Raw genomic sequence first — 21372 nt, forward strand, 5'->3', positions numbered from 1 at the left:
CCACTCCTCTTGGAGAGCCCGGCAAGCTACTGAGAGTATCCCACCCACACGGCAGAGCCTGGCAGCTCCCTGTGGTGTATTCAACATGCCAAAAACAGTAAGAACAAATCTCACAATAGAGATACTACTGGTGCCTGCTCGAGCAAATCGATGAGCAATGAGATGACAGTGATACAGTGAAACATTTGCTGTTTAAGATCTCACGGTGATTCAATAAAATTTAAAAAATTTAAAGAAAAAGAAAAATCCTGGTTTTCTTCCCATGTTCTATTATAATATCTTCTTTCCCTCACCCTCCCTTCCTTTCATTGTCAGGGATTAAGTCCAGAGGTCTACTGTTAAGTCATATCTTTTTGGACTTTCTATGTTTATTTTAGGGGTCATGACTGAAGTGCTCAGGGCCCTCTACTGTCTCTGTCCTCAGGTGCCATTGCTAGCAGGTCTTGGGGGTCATATGTCGAGCTAGGGTTGGAACCCAGGTTTTCCTCGTGCAAAGACTGTACCCTATCCACTATACTATCCCTCTGCCCCCTAATTCTAACACTAAACGTTCCACCTTAAAAAAAAGAAAAAAGTAATAATCATTTAAAATGAAAAGCAACCTGTGAACAGGAAAAGCAATGGACATTTTTCCTTCAACAAGGCAGTATCTTCCCCAAAGCTAGAATATCATTAGATTGCAGGACAAATAAAAATTCGAGAGAAGGACAAAGAATGTGGCTCCCTGACAAGTGTATGGCTTGTACAGGAGACTTAGGAAGGACCCCTGAAACTCAAATGATACAAAGGTTCTAATTCCAAGTATCCAATTTTGTTGGGGGCCAAGTCAGCATCCACTTAATAAATTCTATGTTATGTAAACTGATGACAATATGAGTTTCAGAATTTTTACACCAATTCACACCTGATTGAATTCAATGACAAAAAATAAATGATTATCAATAAAATATATCTTAAAATATGAACACAGTAAGTACAAAACCAATGATTTAATAATATCTATCAAATCTGGCAATGCTCAATGGCTATGCGAAGTACATTGAGGAGACTTGATTCAACAGCACTAAAATATTTTTTATTAATTTACACTCAAAAATTAAATATAAGTTCTCAAATACTTCAAGAGTGTTTCTAACTAACTGAGCAACTTCACTCTTGGGTAGATACCCAAGACAATACAAAATAAAGCCATATATCGCATGAAAACCTGCACAGAATGGCTCATAGAAAAGCATTATTTGAGTCAGCATGTATTTTGCAATTTAACTTATCATCTGTCTTTATAATACATCAAGATAATATTAATTTAATAGAAGATAATTTAATAAATCAAATAAAATGTCACCTATTTATTCACTCAGAAAAATCAAGGAAACAATTTAACTTCTGTTCATTTTAAATGCCACCTGTGACCTCTGCTACTAAAGTCAGTCTACTTCCACAACCTTTATTCCTTGTACAGATAAAACATCAATTTAGTTTTGGATTTAAAGCAAACAGGATCATTATGTTTGTAGAGTGTTTCATAGCTCCGCTATTCTAGCAATCTGTGACCTATAAATAATGCAAGACCTTTCTCTTCTCTAAATGACTTTCTTGCAGCATGAGTCTTGATACAAAAAGGAAAAGGAAAGAAAGAAATCGCCCCGCAGTCATGGAATTCAATCTATTTCTAGTTCCCCAATTGAATTATGAATCACATCTGTTCTCTCTTTTGAGCAGAAAGGAGCCAACTTTTAAATATTTCACTATTTAATTGTGTTTTATTTTTAGCAAAGGTAAACAGCAATTAATCTTAAAAGTTTTTGTTTTGTTTTAGAAATAAGGAAAGCAAAAGAGGAAAGAGAGAGAGGAAAAGAAGGGAAGGAGGAAGGAAAGGGAATGGAAGAAAGGAGTAAGAAAGAACTGAAAGAAAGAATGGGTCAGAGAGACATAATAGTAGATAAGGTGTTTGCCTTGCACATAGATGAATCCAATAAATGCCTGCTGGGGTATCCCTGAGCAAAGGCCAAGAGCAAGCACTGAGCACTGCCTTGAGGTCTGGGTGCATGGAAGAAAGGAGAGTGGGGAGGGAAAGGAAAAAAAAAAACAATTGGAAAAAAGAAAGAGCCAGAAATATAGAATAGTAGTTAAGGTGTTTGCCTTACACAGAGATGACCCTAATCAAGACCAGGGGATCCCTGAGAAAAGAGCCAGGAGTAAGGCCTGAACACATCCTTGGAGGTGGGCTGGTGGTGGGGGAGAGGAAGGAAGGAAGGAAGGAAGGAAGGAAGGAAGGAAGGAAGGAAGGAAGGAAGGAAGGAAGGAAGGAAGGAAGGAAGGAAGGAAGGAAGGAAGGAAGGGAGGGAGGGAGGGAGGGAGGGAGGGAGGGAGGGAGGGAGGGAGGGAGGGAGGGGAAGAGGAAGGGAGCAACTATAGGAGGGAGGGAGGATGGGAGAGAGGGAAGAAAGTAGGGTGGAAGGAAAGAGGGAGGCATCGAGGGAGGGAGGAAGAAAGGATAAGAGGGAGGGAGGATGGAAGAGAGGGAGGATGGGAGAGAGGGAAGAAGGTAGGAAGGAAGGGAAGAAGGAAAGAGGCACGGAGGGAGGAAAGGAGGAAGGATGGAGAGGAGAGAGGATGGGAGGGAAGTGAAAAACAAGGAAGGGAGGGAAGGAAAAAAGAAGGAAGTTCCATTCTTAAGTGGCCCATGAACTTTGAACCACAACCACTTGCCATTAGCACATTCAGCGCCGCATTTAATCTTTCCTCTCTTCACTGGTGTAGTGCTGAGAAAAGGAAACAAAAAAGATAATCTGGGGACTTCATCAATTTTTCATGAATTTTCATTTAGGCCAGAACCCCCTCTTACCCCGGTCGATAGATCAAGCTGCTGTCATATATTTACCACCTGGGGCTACAGCTGCCATCTCCAGGGAGAGAGCAGGGGCAGCCCCGATGTGTGTGAGGGCCTCGGTGCCCTTGCGCTCCCAACAGGGAGCTGCTGCTGCAAGTGCAATCTGGGCAGCACCCGCAATGGCTCGGGTTTCCTGAGCCCCCCTTCCCCACCCCTGAACACTGAGGATTCATTTCTTCAGTGCCAGGTGTCCTGTGGTGTGTCCTGAAATTTTGTTTTCTAAATACATAAAAAAAAAAAACACTTTTTACCAAAAGATCTCTCCTGAGGTCCAAGTGATCTGAAAAAAATGGTTTCTGGACTCCTTTCCTCCGTTTTATTTTTTTCTTACTCCAAACCAAGGTACAAATATCAGATCACAGAAGAGATAAGTGATTTCAAATAGACTCTAATTTTTTCCTGACAGTTTATATTTCTGTTACTTAGCGCTAAAGTATTTAGTAAACAAAAGGGAATAAAGTATGATAAAGAACAGGCAGATACAACTAGCTCCGATTTTTAAAAATGATAACGAAAACCACATTGAAACAAATAGGATTCAAAACAATCTTCTTTAAAAAATAAAATCAGTGGTGATCCCGTCACAATAAATTGCTACAGATTTGTTTGCTGCACACCAACATAATTCTCAATAGACTAGTCGAGTGGGTATCACCAACTTTTATCCCCACTGTGCTGTAGCTAGAGGTATTTTTCAGTTGTCCCAACTAGGGTTGGGTTGTATGGGAGGGTCTTAGAGATATCTTATGTGATAAGGTCAGAGACGCTGCTAAACATCCTCAAAGCTGAGTATAACTCATATAACAACAACAAAAATTATCTCATCCTAAAGGGTCATAGAAAAAGGGGTACCCATCCACATATCCCATTATGGTTCCTCCATAATCCATTAAGTAATAATCTCAAAATAATGGGTATTTGCCACTCCAACCTTACCATATATTTTGGTTGCTGTGATTTTTTTATTAAAAAAAAAACTCCTAGATTATATTATTGTATACATATACAGGGCACTGTATCACCAACATCCCATTGTTCCTCAATTTGCTCAAGAAGGCACCAGTAACATCTCCATTGTGATACTTGTTACTGTTTTTTACATATTGACTACACCACAGGTAGCTTGCCAGGCTCTACTGTGTGGGCGGGATACTCTCGGTAGCTTGCCAGGCTCTCCGAGAGGGGCAGAGGAATCAAACATGGGTCGACCGCATGCAAGATGAATGCCCTATGGTGTGCTATACATGAATATGTATAAAAATGTATATGTTGACATATATGTATATGTTCAATTTTTACTGCCAACCATCTGCAGAAGACATTCCCGATGATGTGAGGTACCAGGGATCATATCAAAGTAATGTCATCTTTGAGTCATCTTCTTGGTCCCCAACCACTTCATTTTTCTTTAAATTGTTTACTCATTTTTCTAGCTATTCTAATGCCTTTATACTATTAAGATGATACCTCTAAACTTCCTGCATCAGCACGATACTTCTTTCCTTTGCCAAGAATAAGGATTACATTTGGGGGTAATTTTACCCCTTCCTTAGTACTCTTGGCATAAAATCTGTCTGAGTAATTGAATTTCTTTTTGTCCAGTACCATGACATGGACTTGCTCTGGAAAAGTCCCATCTTCTCCATTCCAATAACTATTATTGTTTTTAAAGAAATATTAGAATATTTTACACAGTTATCTTTTATATTAAATAATACCGACAATAAGAATATCTCCAAAGAGTGCTTTATTTTCTTGTTCTTGGTACAGTCTTATTTTTCTTGTATCTGCTATACTCATGAATGGCAGCACTATTTTCCCAGTCTGCCACTTTTTTAAGTATAAAAATTACTTTCTATTTTCCCTAATTATCTATAGCTCTATATGATTTATACCTGGTAAATATGATTCAAATCATGTCTTCTTTTCAGTCCTCATCAGGATCTTCAGTTTAAAGTCTAACATCTACTTTTTTACATACTATAAAACAAATTCTAATTGCCCATATTATTTAAACTCATTTGACCTAATCATTCATTATTTTTACAAATACTTAATTTGCGTAACAAAATTCTGAGTTCTAAAGGACAGTGTATGCCCACATTCCCAATGCTGATCAACCTTATCTCTGACTGCATGAAACCTTCAAAATATTCAGACTTTATACTTTATTACAATGGATGAAAAAAAAGTCTGTCTAAAATTGAGTATTTGTGTCATGTGTTCTAAACTCTGAGGCCAAACATTTACTCAACCCATAGCTGCTTCTCTATGATTTTATAAATATAAATTTTAATTATCAGTAGTATTAAATGCCAGCAATATCTTTCCCCAACTTTCAATATTCAATAGTTTTACTAAATATAACACATAAGAAGAGACAGAGGACAGAAGACGGATGAGCTAATGTGAAAGAGATGAAGAGCATATAAGTGTACATTATTTAATCTTGTATTTTCTCAAAATGGCATGAACTGTTGACATGGCATTAGAAGAAAGAATTTCATTCAGTAGCTAAATCCAATTTAGAAGCTCTCTTGTTTTCCTCTCTAGATCAGAAGTATTTTTAGCATTTATCAAAGCTCATTTCTTTTAAAATAAAAAATGCTACTGTTTTGCCCACAAAAAGAATGCTTAATTTTTTTTTCCTAAGTCAGTTTGATTTAAAAAGACAGTGATCCTTTATATAGGATAAAACTGCAAAATTCATGTGTATTAAGAGCATTAATAACAAATCTAATGTTTGGAGAAAAATAGAATTATACTTATGTAGGTTAAAAGCACTTTCAATTTAAAAATCATAAAATAAAAACTATAAAAATATAAAAGATTTCATCTACAGTATACTGTCTAATATAAGACAACTCCCTAAGCCAAATATTAGCGTCATCAGAATTTGATTTTGAACTCCCCAAGTTTAAATTTTGGTTACATGACCATCCTGGTTTTACTTTATCCAAAAAATGTGAGAATAAATCCAGTTATATTTATTATAATTACATCCAGTGGAGGAAATAATAATTGATTTTTGACACTAAAATCTTACAAATTTCTGGGGAGCCCAGAAATAAAACGCTCCAAAATGAAAGTGGAAGAGCTAGGAATGTCTGCATTTGCGAGAGAACTTTAGCGAGCATTCAAGTCTTACTAAACTACAGTTAATTTAACTCATTTTTAAAGCTGATTGCAAAAGAGATAGCCTAAAATCCAGTGCAAAGTGAAATGGCTAACTACAGTTCTAACATTGCTAGTTAATGTTGCTATTAAGAACCCAGCTGATTCACAAAAATCTACCTAGACTTTTCTCATTGAACATACAGATTTGGGGCAGAACATACAGATTTGGGGCAGGGGGGACCAATTACACCCAGCATGGCCCAGGGTTAACTCCTGGCACTGCATCACTCAGAAATCAAGGAATCAATCCCGTTGGTGCTCATGTGGGCCATATGGGATTCTGGGGATTGAGTCCAGAGGGGAAGGATACAAGTCAAGTACCCTGTCTGCTATATACCCTTTCCAGCCCCAACATTTACAGATTTTTAATTATCAGTGGGTTCCATATATACTAGTAGAGGGTACATGACAGATAACACAGCATATAAAGCCTTACACACAGCCGGCTCACGTTTGATCCTAAGCATTCCAATTATTGCCTAGAGCCCCACCATAAGTGATTCCTTTTCACCATGGGTATGTACTCAAAACAAAACAAAATGAAACAACAAAAAAAAATTTCAAACACACACTCGGTAAAACAGAAAAAAATTAGAAACTGTAGATTCAAAGTCAGAATTTTTAGAGAAAAGCCTTTCTTGGGGCTGACAGTGAGAAAAGTTTTGCTATTAAAAATGCCTTCACATGTAAAAGTACAGAAATCTTACTGAGAACTTCAACACAAGACTTTGAATGCAATTAATATATCAACCTTAATTGGAAACATGAGACAATGCTGTTATTTAGCATTCCTCCTAAGCTATAATAAGACTCATACATTCTGAATTTACTAAACTTTCTTATCTACAAACACCTAAGGATTCAATAAGTAAGCTGAAAGGACAAGCTTAGGGGGAAAGGGAACAACTGCTATCACCCTACTCACAAATGAGCCTAGATAAAACATCTACTCAGAATAGATGATATACGACATATATGGTAGTTTTAAAATTATGACATCCAATCATTCTTATAAACCAGCAAACATGATCTGCTACCTCTTTTAACATGCTTTGTAAAACAGTCTATGATGTTATAAATATGCATTCAGACAGATTCAAGGCACTGATATCTTGAGTTTCTGGTACTATTTGAGTGTTATGATTGATAAATGTGTTCTCAAATATCAAAGATAGATCAAGTTCTTAGCCATTTCTGATTATCAAACATAAGTTAGATGCTACTCTGAACAAACATTCATTACAGAAGTAAAAGTTATAGTCTCAAAGAAAGGAAGGAAGGAAGAAAATGAGGGAGAAAGGGAAGGAAAGAGGGTGAGAGAAAAGGAAGGAAGGGAGGAAGGGAGGAAGGAAGAAGGAAGGAGGAAGAAGGAAGGGAGGGAGGGTGAAGAAGAAAAAAGATAAAAAGGAAGGAAGGAAGGAAGGAAGGAAGGAAGGAAGGAAGGAAGGAAGGAAGGAAGGAAGGAAAGAAGGAAGGAAGGAAGGAAGGAAGGAAGGAAGGAAGGAAGGAAGGAAGGAAGGAAGGAAGGAAGGAAGGAAGGAAGGAAGGAAGGAAGGAAGGAAGAAAAAGGAAGAGAGTGAGCAAGCACAGTTGACACTAGGGTAATTATTCCTAAACTCAGTCTGGAGCTAAAAGTTTGCAGATTTACTTTACAGATTCCTAATAAAAGTAAACTTAGATTTGGAAGTATAAATAGTATGTATATCTATATGCATACTATATATGGATATAGGCATTTATATTATACATAGAAACTAGATCTAAAAATATCTTTAATTGTGAATGTATATGTTGTATTTCATTTACCATGTTAGATAGTTTTTACGTTATGACAGTTTTGGGGGGAAGGCTGCACCTGGCAAGGCACTCTGGGTCACACCCGGTGGTCCTCAGCGGCTGTGCAATGCCAGGGATCAAATAAGCTTAGAAACAGGAGAGAAGCCTGTTATCCAGTCCTTTGAGCCACCTCACCAAACAACACAGGAAACTTACTACTTGATCATAATTCTCATTAATAATTAAAACTTTGAGTATGACCTACATCATTGTCACTTTGCTTTAATGTAATTCTACGCAATACTTCCGTTTGGATACATTTGTTTGCACCACTCTCTCCTGATGTTACTTCAACCATTTTTTCTCTTTTTTAAATTTTTTATATTTTGGAGAAGGCAACATAAAAGCAGGCAGTGTATTGAGTTTCATTCTTAGGAGCCTGTTAACTATTAGAAAGCTATTAGAAAAATATTAGGAATCTGTGGGAATCAATCAACACTTAGTTTAAAAATGAGTCTAAAAGCAAATGTTCAAGGTATTTCTGAGGTTATGTCATGGTCACTTACGTGCCACTTCCAGAGATGCATTTCGACTCACTGCTTCGCCAAGATAGTTCCTTGCAACACAAACGTAGCTTCCTTCGTCGGGTTTACTTCTGCGCCCATGTACGATGCGCAAGAAGAATAAGGATCCGCTGGGCAGAAGCATCCTGTGGGATCGGGGGTCATCCTTGTCAGTCTCCACTCGCTCACCATCCTTGTACCACTCAATAGTGGGCGTTGGTCGGCCCTCTGCTTTACAGTTCAACGTGGTAGGCTCGCCCTTAGAGACAATGACATCTGAAGGGTGCTCCACAATCCGTGGGGGAAAGTCTTCCTGGCGAAGACGAGACCCTGCAAGACATCACACAGGAAACGCTCTTGAACATCGCCTTGTGCTTTGCTTTGGCTTCATTCAGGCTCACAGTTGGCCAAATTAAAATAATTCATTATGCACAATGTACTAACTACTATTCTATATTCCATTCTTTAGATCCTGCATCCTTTCATAAGCCATTCCAGATCCTTTGTGGAATGAAACAATTAATGTATAATTAACCCACAGTGAGTTGGGTTCGACTTTCTGTGAATCATTTTCAAGGAAAAGAAGAATAAGATTTTGTTTTTATTGGGCCCAGTGAGTTGGAATAAGAAGAGGACCAAGATCAATTTCCTACCCTGAGAGTACTTAACTAACTACTGAAGAAAGAAGCCAAATTGACTAGTCCCTCGAATATAGGCAGAGCTATCATTTATCATGCTGGCAATGTTATCAAACTTGGAAGAAAGAGAAAGGAAAAATGTCTAAATTATCTAGTAAAATTTAGAATTCCATATATCCAATTTGTTTTGTTTTCTAGGACTTTGTTTCATGTATTGAAGCTTTTCCTTTTTTTTTAAGTTCTGGGTAGTATCCAGTAGTATTTTTGATTTTTGGACTACTCTGTTTTATGCATGGGGATTGAGTCTGGTAGTGCTTGGTGGACTATTTTAGCCTTGTTAATAACGTTCTTCTACTAACTTTCATCTCATGATAACAATAAAATTTTCATAAGTATGTCTGATAGGAAAGAACCACTGATAAAACTGCAAACTATAACCGTGAGCTCAGCAAAACCTTCTTGTCTAGGATTCCAAAATTATAACAAACAAAATAGTAGAAATTTATTGGACTTCCTCAAGTTTAAAAGAGAAAAAAATGTCAGAAATACACATCCAGCAGAATAAGGAAGAACATCTCTGACTTAAGTTATATCTAGAATATATTTAAGACAGTTAACTAAAATGCAAATAGCATAATTAAAAGTAAGCATATAATTGAAGTAGACATTTATCCAAAAAAAAAGATTGGAAAAACAGCAATTTGAATACACAACGGCAGGCACTTAATATCCATATCTATTAGGAATATTCAAGTCAAAACAACAGAAACATACACTTAACATCCACAAGAGTAGACCTCCATGGCTTGGAAGCCGGCCTCACATGCTGGGGGAAAAGGTAGCTCAGATAGAGAAGGGAACACCAAATGAAGGGTATTTGGAAGAACAACTCGTTTTGAGAGATGTGAGCCAAATGTAGACTATAGATCGAACACATTGGCACTCAATGCCTCTAGTGCAAACTACAACACCCAAAACTAAAGAGAGAATAAAAGGGAATGCCCTGCCAGAGGCGGGGTGAGGTGGAGGTGGAGTGGGTGGGGGTGGGGGGAGGGATACTGGGGTCATTGGTGGTGGAGAATGGGTACTGGTGGAGTGATGGATACTTGGTCACTGTATGACTGAAATGCAAGCACAAAAGTTTATAAGTATGTAAATGTACCCCAAGGTGATTCACTAATAAAAAAAAAATCCACAAGAATGGCTGTAGTAAAAAAAGTAAAATAACAAGTATATCAGGAAAAAGTGAAAAATAACATACATTGCTGGTGGGAATATGGAAGATGGCATCTACTTTGAAACACAATCTAGAATTTCTCACAATGCTGAGAGTTTTCAGAGGACCAAGGGATTTTAAACCCAGTTTTACATTTAAGAGTATAAAAAACTTATTCTACACACACAAAAAAAAAAACTGTACATGAATGTAACATGGTGCTCACAGTAGCACTTTTAATAACCACACAGAACCCTACACACATATAAACTGAAGAATCCATAAATAATAAATAAATGTGAGACATCTGTAGGCTAAGACTCATCAATAAGAAAGAAGAGCATCATTTCAGAGATTGCAGGGCAGACTGAGCAAGAACTTTGAAAGTGGGAGACAGGGACTCCTTGGCCTGCACCCAATGGTCTCTCAGGAACTGGGGTTCTTTGATGTGGGGAATCTCCCATGTGTTGGTTCCAAGTGGGAAATAACCTCAAGGTTGGGGCAGTCCCTGGAGCAAAACAATTTAGATCTTTTGGAACAGAATCTAACCCAGGAAAGAATAGAATAGATTCAGGGCAAGCAAAAAGGAACCCACAAGAAAGAGTAGAATAAAGCAATTTAGCCTTTTTTTTTAAGAGGGAGAGGCCAACGTATGCAAAAACAGAATAGAAAACTGGTAAGACTTTATACTTTAAGGGTGTCTGCTGATTGGCAGTGTGAAATACCCTAGCCTCTGCTTTCCAGTCCTATTGAATGTGGTTGAAGTACTTACAGTTCTTAATGTCTCTGTTAACTTAAACAATGGCTCGCTTCCCCCAAACACAGAGACAAAGGTAGCCCCTGAGCATTGCCAAGAGCGCTTCTAAAACAGAAAAAAAAAAGAAGAAAGAAACAAACAAAAAGGAATGAAGTTCTGATGTCCAGGTAAACCTTGAAAACCACAGGCTAAGTGAAACCTTGAAAACCACAAGCTAAGTGAAGGAGCCCTTCACAAAAGATCACAGGGGCTTCATAAACTACATTGTTCTGAAATGTTCAGAAGCAGAAAACTCCAAATGACACAAGTAAATGTGTGATTACCTATGGTGGTGGTTGATGGTTAAAGACAATTAGGGAAGCTTTCTTTATGAGCGTTGGGGGAAAGTTCGGATGAAAATGTATGTTTCCCTCTCTATAGAATATTTGCTTATGAAATCTTTCCTAAACAGGAATGTTTTGAAGCAGAGAATCAATGGCCATTCACTTATATGGGTGAAAAAAAGGTTGAATACCGCCAGAACCCAAAGACAGCATACCAAAACTTACATATCCAATGAAATATAAAAGTTGAAAGAACACTTACATATAACGAGGAAAAAAGAAAGGAATGAAGCTTCAAATATAAAGCCCTTATTGAGCCCTTCTGGGGAAAGAGCAGAGAGTGACACTACACTGCCCCACTGACACTACACTACAGCTGTTTCTCAATGGGCTGTGGGCAAACATTGAATGCTATCTACACCTTTTCACTTAGATGTAAAAGCAAAAATGCTTTCCAGATGTCTTTGTCTTAGAGACAGCAGGCCATTGTTAAAAGGAAAATGGTGAAACAAGAGATTTCAAAAAAGCAGAGGATGCATGTATTTTTAATTGATTAGGGTTAGACTGCACACATCTGTGAGAATGATAAAACTATTATATCATAAACTTTGAGTGGTGGTTTGCGTAGCCGGTGAATTTTGTTAGAGTAAAGCAGGTTTTATCTCTGTTGTTTTTGTCTTTGAATTTGGTGCGTGTGATGGGGGACACACTGAGCTATGCTCAGGGCTTACTCTAAGCTCTGTGCTCAGTAATCACTCTTGATAGTTCAGGGCACCTATGGGGGAGACCATTGTGCTCAGGGCTTGCTCCTGGATCTGTGCTCGTAATTCACTCCTGGTAAGGCTCAGGAGACCAATAATGGTGGCTGTGATCAAACCTGAGGTGCCTCAACCAAGGCAAGCATACAACCTGTTGTACTAGCTCTTCAGTAACTGAAGCAATTTTTATAGCACAGCAGGTACAGCGGTTGCCCTGCATGTGGCCTGACCCGGGTTGATTCCTCCGTCCCTCTTAGAGAGCCCTGCAAGCTACCAAGAGTATCCCTCCTGCACGCAGAGCCTGGTAAGCTCCCCGTGACGTATTCAATATGCCAAAAACAGTAACAACAAGTCTCACAATGGAGACATTACTGTCCACTCGATCAAATCAATGAACAACGGTATGACAGTGCTACAGTGCTACAGATAATTAAAGGAGATAATAACAGATTTAATATAGGGCACTGTAACAAAATGTTTTCATTCTTGCCAACAGTTAGATTTTTCCTTCATTTATATTTTTTTTTATTTCAAATTAAATTACGAGACCAACAATAACTAATAGAGCATAAAATAATAATAAAGGATTTTAGCAGTCAGATTGATAGATAGGTGGATAGACACATTATAGGAAAGGAAGACGGGAAGATAGAGACATCAAGAGAGGTAGAAATAAAAATAAAGGCAAAATAAATTTTAGGTGGTTATTGAAATTAAGGTGATTAGTTCTGATTTTCCTTGAATTCAGATATAATACTATTGCAGAAGTGTTCTTTAAGACGGGAAAGACTAAATTCTTTGCAATTGTTTATTAGATGGAATTCTTTGTGCGTTGGGAGTATTCATGATGATGGAGACCACAGTTTTCTAAAATTTCCTAAGAGGGGCTGGAAAAATAGCACAGTGGGTAGAGCGTTTGCCTTGCACTCGGACAACCTGGGTTCTATTCCCAGAATTCCATATGGTCCCCTGAGCACTGCCAGGGATAATTCCTGAGTGCAAAGCCAGGAGTAACCCCTGTGCTTCACCTGATGTGACCCAAAAAGCAAAAAAATAAATAAATAAAAAATAAAATAAAATAAAATTTCCAAAGAGTTTTGGGACTTAAATTTATGAGAGAATTGCTACTCAATAAGCTAGTTTATGTTATTGAACCAAAAACAAGTCTTGTGTTGGACTAGCATTAAAAAAAGAAGAAGAAGAAGAAGAAATAGATGAAGAAGAGAAGAAAAGAAACCACTAAGTTGTCCATCAAACTCATTGGGGTTCAAATCTGAACAGTAGAGGGGGCTGTTCATCATGTCAAGTGCCAAGAAGCAGTCTCACTTCAAAGCCATGATATCCAAAGGCATATTTAGAAATACAGGATGCTGGGTTGGACCCAAGACTCGAAGAAGTAGAATCTGCATCTTAACAAGATTCTCCAGGGATGTTTATTCACTTTGAAGTTTGAGAAGCATTGCTTTAACCAGATTTTAGTGGCCCTGAGCTAAGAATATTTTTACACTTTTAAAGTGGTGTTAGGAAGAGGAGATTTCAAAAAGAGTAGGGAGAATAAGAATGAACAAAAAGCCAAAAGATCGTTTGTAACTTTAAAATGTTAAAATAGCTGCTCTTGATTCTTTACAGAAAAAAAAAAAACTTGCCAATTCTGTTCTGGAGTAACTGTCTATAACTTTCATGAATAATTTGATTAATAATTTCAGTTGCTCATATTTCTTTTATATAGGATTACAAAACTGCTTTTTCCAGATTTCAGAGGAAATTAAGAGTACTTTGACAGCAATGTTAATTTTGTTCATTTAATGAGAAACAGAATCCCCATATGAGCAAAATAATGAATCACAATTACTATCTGCAATTCCAGCTTCACACAGCCGAAAGCAAGTCTGGGTACATTTTTATATCTCCATTATTAATTGGAAGATCAAACACTCAAACTTTCATCTGAAACATTTTGTTCAACTGTCCTTAGTTGTTACAAAGAAAGACAATAAAATTAGTCACCAAGTCCTTAGGATGTGCATTTTTCTTGCAAGAAAATAAAAGATTCCGGTGATTGAGCATAACCAAATAACTAGTAGAGGGGCAGAATTAGAATTCAAGACTTCATCTAAAATGTATAGGTGGGCTGGAAATATTATATGGTGGGTAGGATGCTTGTCTTGCAAGCCCTAGGCCTCATTTCAATCCCCAGCATCCCATATGGTCCCCAGAGCTCTGTCTGCTGAGTAAAGAGCCAGGAGTAATCCCTGAACAACACCAGGTATATCCCCAAAACAACAACAAAAAAAGATCAAAATAGTATTAAATTGCATTATTTTTTAAACATTTTAATGCAATTTAATAAAAAAATAAAAGCAAATTAAAAATTTTCCTATCACAAGTATGCTAGTTCCAAAACCCTCTTCTTGGTATATTTTAATCAGATAACTTGGATGTATGCAACTAGTCATAATATAAGCAGAATATATACCTGCACCAGAATCACCTGGGAAATTTCCTTAAAAAGCAGACTGTTGCTCTCTGTAGTGACTAAGATCTATAAGCAATTATTAGTGGAATTCAGAAGCCAACTTTCTAGCCTGCTTATTTAATTGAAGGTCATGCACTCAGACCTACAGATTATAAGCATTCCACAGGTTTATCAGTCAGTTGGATGCAGATGCATTTTTGAATAGTTATTAGAACCCAAATTTGCATAATGCACTTTAATGCCCGCTTCACAGAAACTCCTAAATGATGATAATATAATGCTTTTTGGTAAAATATTTCATGAAAATAAAATTGAGTAATTTATTAGGTCTTCAAGGTTTGGAGGAGTAAGTATAAAAATCATAAATTAAAGTATTTAAATATATTTTAATGTACTCAGTAACTACTCATTTGCAGTGACTGCTATAGATCCTTTTGTTTTCAGGAAGTGGCTTCAATTACATAATATCATAAAGGAAGTTAAAGCACTTGTTGATTTCATTTCATTTATTTGAAAGTAAACTGCTCCCATCTCATTCAGTGACAACAGAGCATTTTACCTGACATTTACCTCTTATTCATGAACTAGACAGAAATACCTGAATTTAGATGAGTTTCAGTAACATATTTCACAATTTTCTGACTATTTCAAAGACACAAAAACATTCTTGGGAAATTAGGAATAGCATTTGAAACATATTCACCTTCTCTAATGGGTTGTCGAAGCTCTGGTTTTCATCATCTTAAAAAACTATATGTATTGTTGTATTCTCATCCAAAATTACAATGTCTTAAAACACGGCAGGAATATTATCGTTGTTCCAAATCTAGAGATATTTCCTGAACCAAATCTGAACGCATCCCAACATAGTTCCTGAAACTCTTTCGCAGTCTGAGAGTTTTAAAGAGTGCCATTGAAAAAACGAAGGGTTCAAAACTCATCACAGTAAGAGGGAATACAATGTCATAAAGAAGGATGCTAGATAACCTTTGAGCCAGAATAGAGGGAGAAGGACAGAGAAGGAAAGTAATAAGAGACAGACTGAAAGCAACAGGGACAGAGATCAAGGGAACCCCGGGGGACATAGATGGTGTAAGGAAGAGTATAGCTAAGTACGCTAATCATAGTGTCAACAACACTAAAACCACGAGATCCTAACTTCAACAACCAAACTTAAAAATGTGCCTGTCAAGGTGGGAGTCTGGGGCTGAGAGGGATCTGGGGACACTGGTAGAGGGAAGTAGACAGCAGTGCTGAATATTATATGCCTAAAACTCCACCATGAGTAACTTGGTAAATAATGGTGCTTTAAGAAACATAAATTTAAAAACTGAAAAAAAATACAAATGTTAGAGCTCAAAACAAAGAGTATGGGTTAGTAACCATATGTTTTATGCATCTGTCCATCATTTTGCCAGATGAATTCAGAATACTATTGTCTCACCAGGTTTAAATTATCACACATCACTGGACTATGTAGAGAACATCCTACATATCGTATTTTCCTCCTTACAAATGACTACAAAAGCATACTTTCCAAAACTTCCTCCTCACAAAGCCTGGGAAAATAGTACAGGAGTTAGGACACTTGCCTTCCACATAGATGACAAGGATCAATCCTCAATCCCAGGCACCACACATGGTCCCCTGAGCACTGCCAGGAGTGGTTCCTGAGCACAGAGTCAGGGGTAAGCTCTGAACACAATCTGGTTTGGTCACCAAATTAAACTAAGGCCCTCCCCAGCAAAGAAAACGCTTCTTTGACATTGACAATAACTAATCTCTTCAGAAGATTAATATTGCAAGATATAAATCTTGCAGCAAGTTTTATATCTGGGAAAATTTAGGGAGGTTGGTTGATCACTTTTTACTAATTTTCAAAAGAATTGGAAGCTGTCAATGATTCTTTCCCCCCTGTTCTGGGGCCCCAAAGTCAGAAGTACTTAGGGCTTATTCCTGGCTCTGTACTCAGGGATCATAACTCCTGGCTGGGTTCAGGGCTCTTTAATATTTAGTGCCTGGGATGACCCAAGTTCGATTCCTCCGCCCCTCTCAGAGAGCCAGGCCAGCTACTGAGAGCATCTGGCAAGCTACCGTGGCATATTCAATATGCCAAAAACAGCAACAACAAGTCTCACAATGGAGACGTTACTGGTGCCCGCTCCAGCAAATCGATCAGCAATGGGATGACAGTGACAGTGACAATGGGATTGAGCCCTGCCAGGTGTCCTACTCACTCTACTATCTCTAGACCTAGCTGTTAGTTTCATTTTACCAAAATAAATTCTACCCAAAAATTTTCCATGGCAAGAAATAGACCTCAGTGGCACTACCAATGCTATATATATTTCTTAGTAAGTTATGACAATCTCTAATAAAATGGAATTACTCACTTATCAGAACTGTCCTTACAATTTTCTCATCCTTGAAGTCTTTAGGAAGACTAAATCCCAGCGAACTTTTGGAGAGGCAATGGAAAGGGACTATGAAATCACATTTCTCTGGCCTCCTCCTGCCCTCTGGCCCCCAGTCATGTATTGTTACAGGATTTGGTACGACAGCTAATGCTTGGAAAACATAAAGACTGTTTTACTGAAAATCAAGTGATTATCTAATTTGGCAATGTCCTCAATAAATTTATAAAACTCTCTTTCCTCCTGGAATCACTGTACTGCCATCTATTTATTAAAAAAAATCAAATTCGGAGTATCAAAATTGAGACTTGAGAAATTGAGAAATATGAGCAATTTATCACTAAATTTCTATGTTGCTTTTCAATGTCATAAAACAGATGGCTCACATGAATTGAAGAGAACTGGCAAATAGACATTTCTTTATAAACACGAGAGGCAGGCTTGATTCTTAAAGATTTAGCAGTAATATGGCATCCAAAAATCCCTATCACCCAGTTCTCTGGGAAATAGCAGAAAATTATTCGAACATAGACCTCTCTAGCCCAAGTTTTCACTTTTGATGAGAAAAAAGAAAAGAAAGAAAAAAGAAGCATTCTTTCCGCAAATCTATTTGTCACCGCAGTGAGCCCAAGTTCTTTTTTCTGTACAACTTTTCTTTCTCTGTTACTCCAACTTCTTACATATGTTTTGGAACTCTAAAATAGAAAATCTCAAATTTACATTTCATTTGGAATTTTGTTCTTCTAGAAGACTACTGTATGGTTATAATGTGGCCTTAACTTTCTCACAGCGCTATTTCCTGAGCATAGAATCCAGGCAAATGGAAGAGAAAATCGCTACAAGTTCATTGTCTCATAAGATGATCACAGTTTTATAGCAATCACATCATAATGGATAGAGCTAAAAGAGAAACTAATGGCTAGTAATTTATATTTATGAACACAAAGCTAAATTTGAATGACAGATTAATGTTTGCTATAAATATGAGTATAAAGAATAAAAGTCTGCATTTTTGTTTGTTTTATTTTTCTCTATTAGTTTGAAACCACACCCAGTGTTCATCAGGGTGGTGTGCTCAGTAATCACTCCCAGCAGTTCTTGAGAGTTTGTATGGTATAGGGGATTGAAGCAGGGTTAATAGCATGCAAGGTCAGGCCCTTCACCACTGCATTATCACTCCCATCAGAAGTATCTGCCTTTATGGGGCTGGAGCAATATCACAGCATGTAGGGCATTTGCCTTGCACTTGGCCAACCCGAATTCAATTCCCAGCATCCCATATGGTCTCCCAAGCACTGCTGGGAGTAATTTCTGATTGTAGAGCCAGGGCTAAGCCCTGAGCACAGCTGGGTGTGACCCAAAAGGAAAAAAAAAAAAAATCTGCCTTTGATCTTTGTGTATCATAATCAGTTACTATAACATGCCAGTGAAAGTTGGCAATAATTTATAAATATTTTGTTTAAAAGATAGTTTATGTGACATAACTCATTCTTACATTTCTATAAAATGCAGTTATATGCCAACAAATATATGTTTGTAGAAATAATGTTAACCAAAAGAAAACTGGCAAGAAATGGATACTTAAACTAAATACCCTTTATTTAAAATTTAAGGCTTAGCTAAAACTATTTATAAATTTCCTTATTCAAATATTATTCTTTTGGGGGGAGGTGAGGTACTCTCATCTAGATCAGTGCTCAGGAATCACTCCTGTTAGTGCTCAAGGGACCATCTATATCAAAGATTGAGCCCAGAGGCCTCCTGTACATGCAATGTTTGCATTCTGGTATACTGGCCTTCTGATCTTATTCCTAATTATTTTTATTCTGATACCTTTATAAATTCCAACTCAGAGTGAGCAAGTTGCTATTTTAGGAGTAGATTTGAACATAGCCAAGAAAAAAAAATATTCTCTAAAGTTTCCAAACGCATTTCAAAATAGAAATGGCTGAAAATATTCAAACTGTAACACATTTCTCCTTCTTTCTCTCTAGCATGACTGATCCCTAGCGTCTTCATTAGATCATCGATATCTGACTATCTACATCCAATGAATTGAAAGACTAACTAGATCTGAGTAGGTGGGCCCAGGTGACTGTGAAGCGTCATCCTTGGGGAAGACAGGATTCATTTGTGTTAGAATCCAAAATCAAAGCAATGGAAATAAATGTTCAATTTTAAAGAGAAATGTTGAAACCACAAATATAAACATATTTCAGTAAATTCCGAAAAGTGATTTCCTCCTGAGAAATACAGAATGATTTCCTATTTTATAAATTCATTTTCTATCAATTTGGTGAAAAGCTGATGTATTAACCTGGACACTCATCCATATTATTTCAAATCAATTTGCTACACCTTGCCATGGTTGAAGGCATTCTTTAAAGAATGATTTACCATCAAATCAGAGGTTTTCATGGGTTATGCAGATCTGCTTTACAATAATAATAAAAAAAAAATCTCCATTCCATGATGTCTTTGAAATTTAGTTTCTTATTGTCATACTTATAATGTTTTGATGTGGTTTTAAGATTGCATTTGGTTCTCAAAAGATAGACTGAAACAATCTCAAACTCATTAAATTGCTTAATAATATTCAATTCTCTAAAAACCATCAATGTTTATTTGGCGGAAATTACAATGGGCTTCCAGAAAATGACATTCTATTTACGTAAACTCCTAATGGGGTGATAACATTGTGCGCTTCTATTCTATTCCCAAGTATGTATCATTGTTAGCATTATATGACATTAATTTTTGGAACTATAAATACCAAGTATCTTAGTGTCAATAATAGGAAACATGATTCTCACCAGCACTGATATTTTGTATATGTGCAATAAGTCTTATTAAAAATGTAGTTTCTGATAAATTGGTCTCTTGAGATACTGAATTCAAATCTGACGTATTCCATTATAAAGTTAAATTGAGACTCAAAGATTCTAAAGAGAGAGAAAATGACATAAATAAACTTCATTTACTATCTAGTATACTCTGAGCTTAATTTAATAAAGAATTGAAGGGGAGAGAGCTTTGGGCTGGAGTGCACATTCTGCACAAAGGAAGCCTGGGTTGAATTCAAAGCACCACAGATACTTGCAAACACTGAGTCAGGAGTAGTCCCTGACCCACCAGGTGTGACCCCAAAACAAAATAAAGATGCTACTACAATCCAGAATTATTCCTTCAAAGAATAATATCTAAATTTTTGCCTAAAGATTTAAACTGCCAGGAGCTGAACATATTACCAGCATTGTTACCAAGTATTGTGTATAATAACTGCTTTTTTCATTTGTTCCTTCATCTGATAGATGCCCAATGGCTATAACTGGCATATAAGAACCCCATTGATTATATCATTGTCTTTAAAAATATGATCTTGGGCTGGAGCGATAGTGCAGCGGGTGCATGCATCCTACCTGGGTTCAATCCCCAGCATCCCATATGGTCCCCCGAGCACCGCCAGGAGTAACTCCTGAGTGCAGAGCCAGGAGTAATCCCTATCATTGCTGGGTGTGACCCAAAAAATAAAAACTTATAAAAATTTAAAATATCATTAAATATATGCTAAATTATTAGGACTGAAAATAGGGATGCCACCTCAGAAAATGGGTGTGAATTTTGTGAATATGAGTTTGAAAAAGTTCAACTTTGGTAATAATAAGTTTTTGTCAATAAGGAGGCTCTGTTTAAACATGCTCTTGTGTCAATGAGGTAGCACATGACTTCCAGGAATTTGCCTTGCATGTGGCCTACCACAATTCAATCCCTAGCACTGAACATGTCCCCCAAGCACCACCAGGAGTAAGCCTTGAACACAGCGAGCAATGAGCCCTGAGCACAGCCACTGTGATCAAATAACAACAACACAAATATTGCTCTTGTCCAAGTTCTGAACCACAGCACAAATTGAGAAAATTATGAACCATTTCCCAGGCTGCATCTCTATAAAACAAAGTACCAATAATTAGCATAGCTATGAAAACTTATTTTTTCCATTTGCTGAGCACATAATAATCAGTTAAAACATTAGTATTATTTAAAAGGTAACAGTTTGCCAAATAGGATCTATGTCCCTGCATATGCCAATAAGTCTGTGACCCTATAAAAACAAAGAAGTGCTATAAGATATAGAAATATAATCAATAGCAGTCTGCCTCACTACTGTGATATTCTACTCTAGTCTGTCCCTAACTACCAAATTCAAGGTCATTCAATGATAAATCTTATTTGTATTCCCCAAAAGACTTACTGTTTACAATGGCTCTACACTTTATCATATTTACAAGTTGTATTAGAAGTTTTAAAAATGAGAAATAGGTACTTGATTGGTATGTTTTAGAAATGCAATTAAAAAATATCACTTGTGTTATCCTCTCAT

General features: G+C 37.1%; 1 protein-coding gene across 5 annotated transcripts in view; it reads right to left on the bottom strand.

The window, feature by feature from the left end:
• The window catches only part of ROBO2 (roundabout guidance receptor 2), a 630168-nt gene that overhangs the window by 558532 nt on the left and 50264 nt on the right, over window positions 1–21372 (bottom strand). For all 5 annotated transcript variants that reach the window (XM_055125444.1, XM_055125442.1, XM_055125443.1 and 2 more), the window contains exon 2: window positions 8413–8739. In XM_055125444.1, the coding sequence (XP_054981419.1) occupies window positions 8413–8739 (327 nt within the window). The remainder of the gene's footprint in view (window positions 1–8412; window positions 8740–21372) is intronic.

The sequence above is a fragment of the Sorex araneus genome, chromosome 2 (assembly GCF_027595985.1).
Source record: "Sorex araneus isolate mSorAra2 chromosome 2, mSorAra2.pri, whole genome shotgun sequence".
NCBI classification, from domain to species: Eukaryota; Metazoa; Chordata; class Mammalia; order Eulipotyphla; family Soricidae; genus Sorex; species Sorex araneus.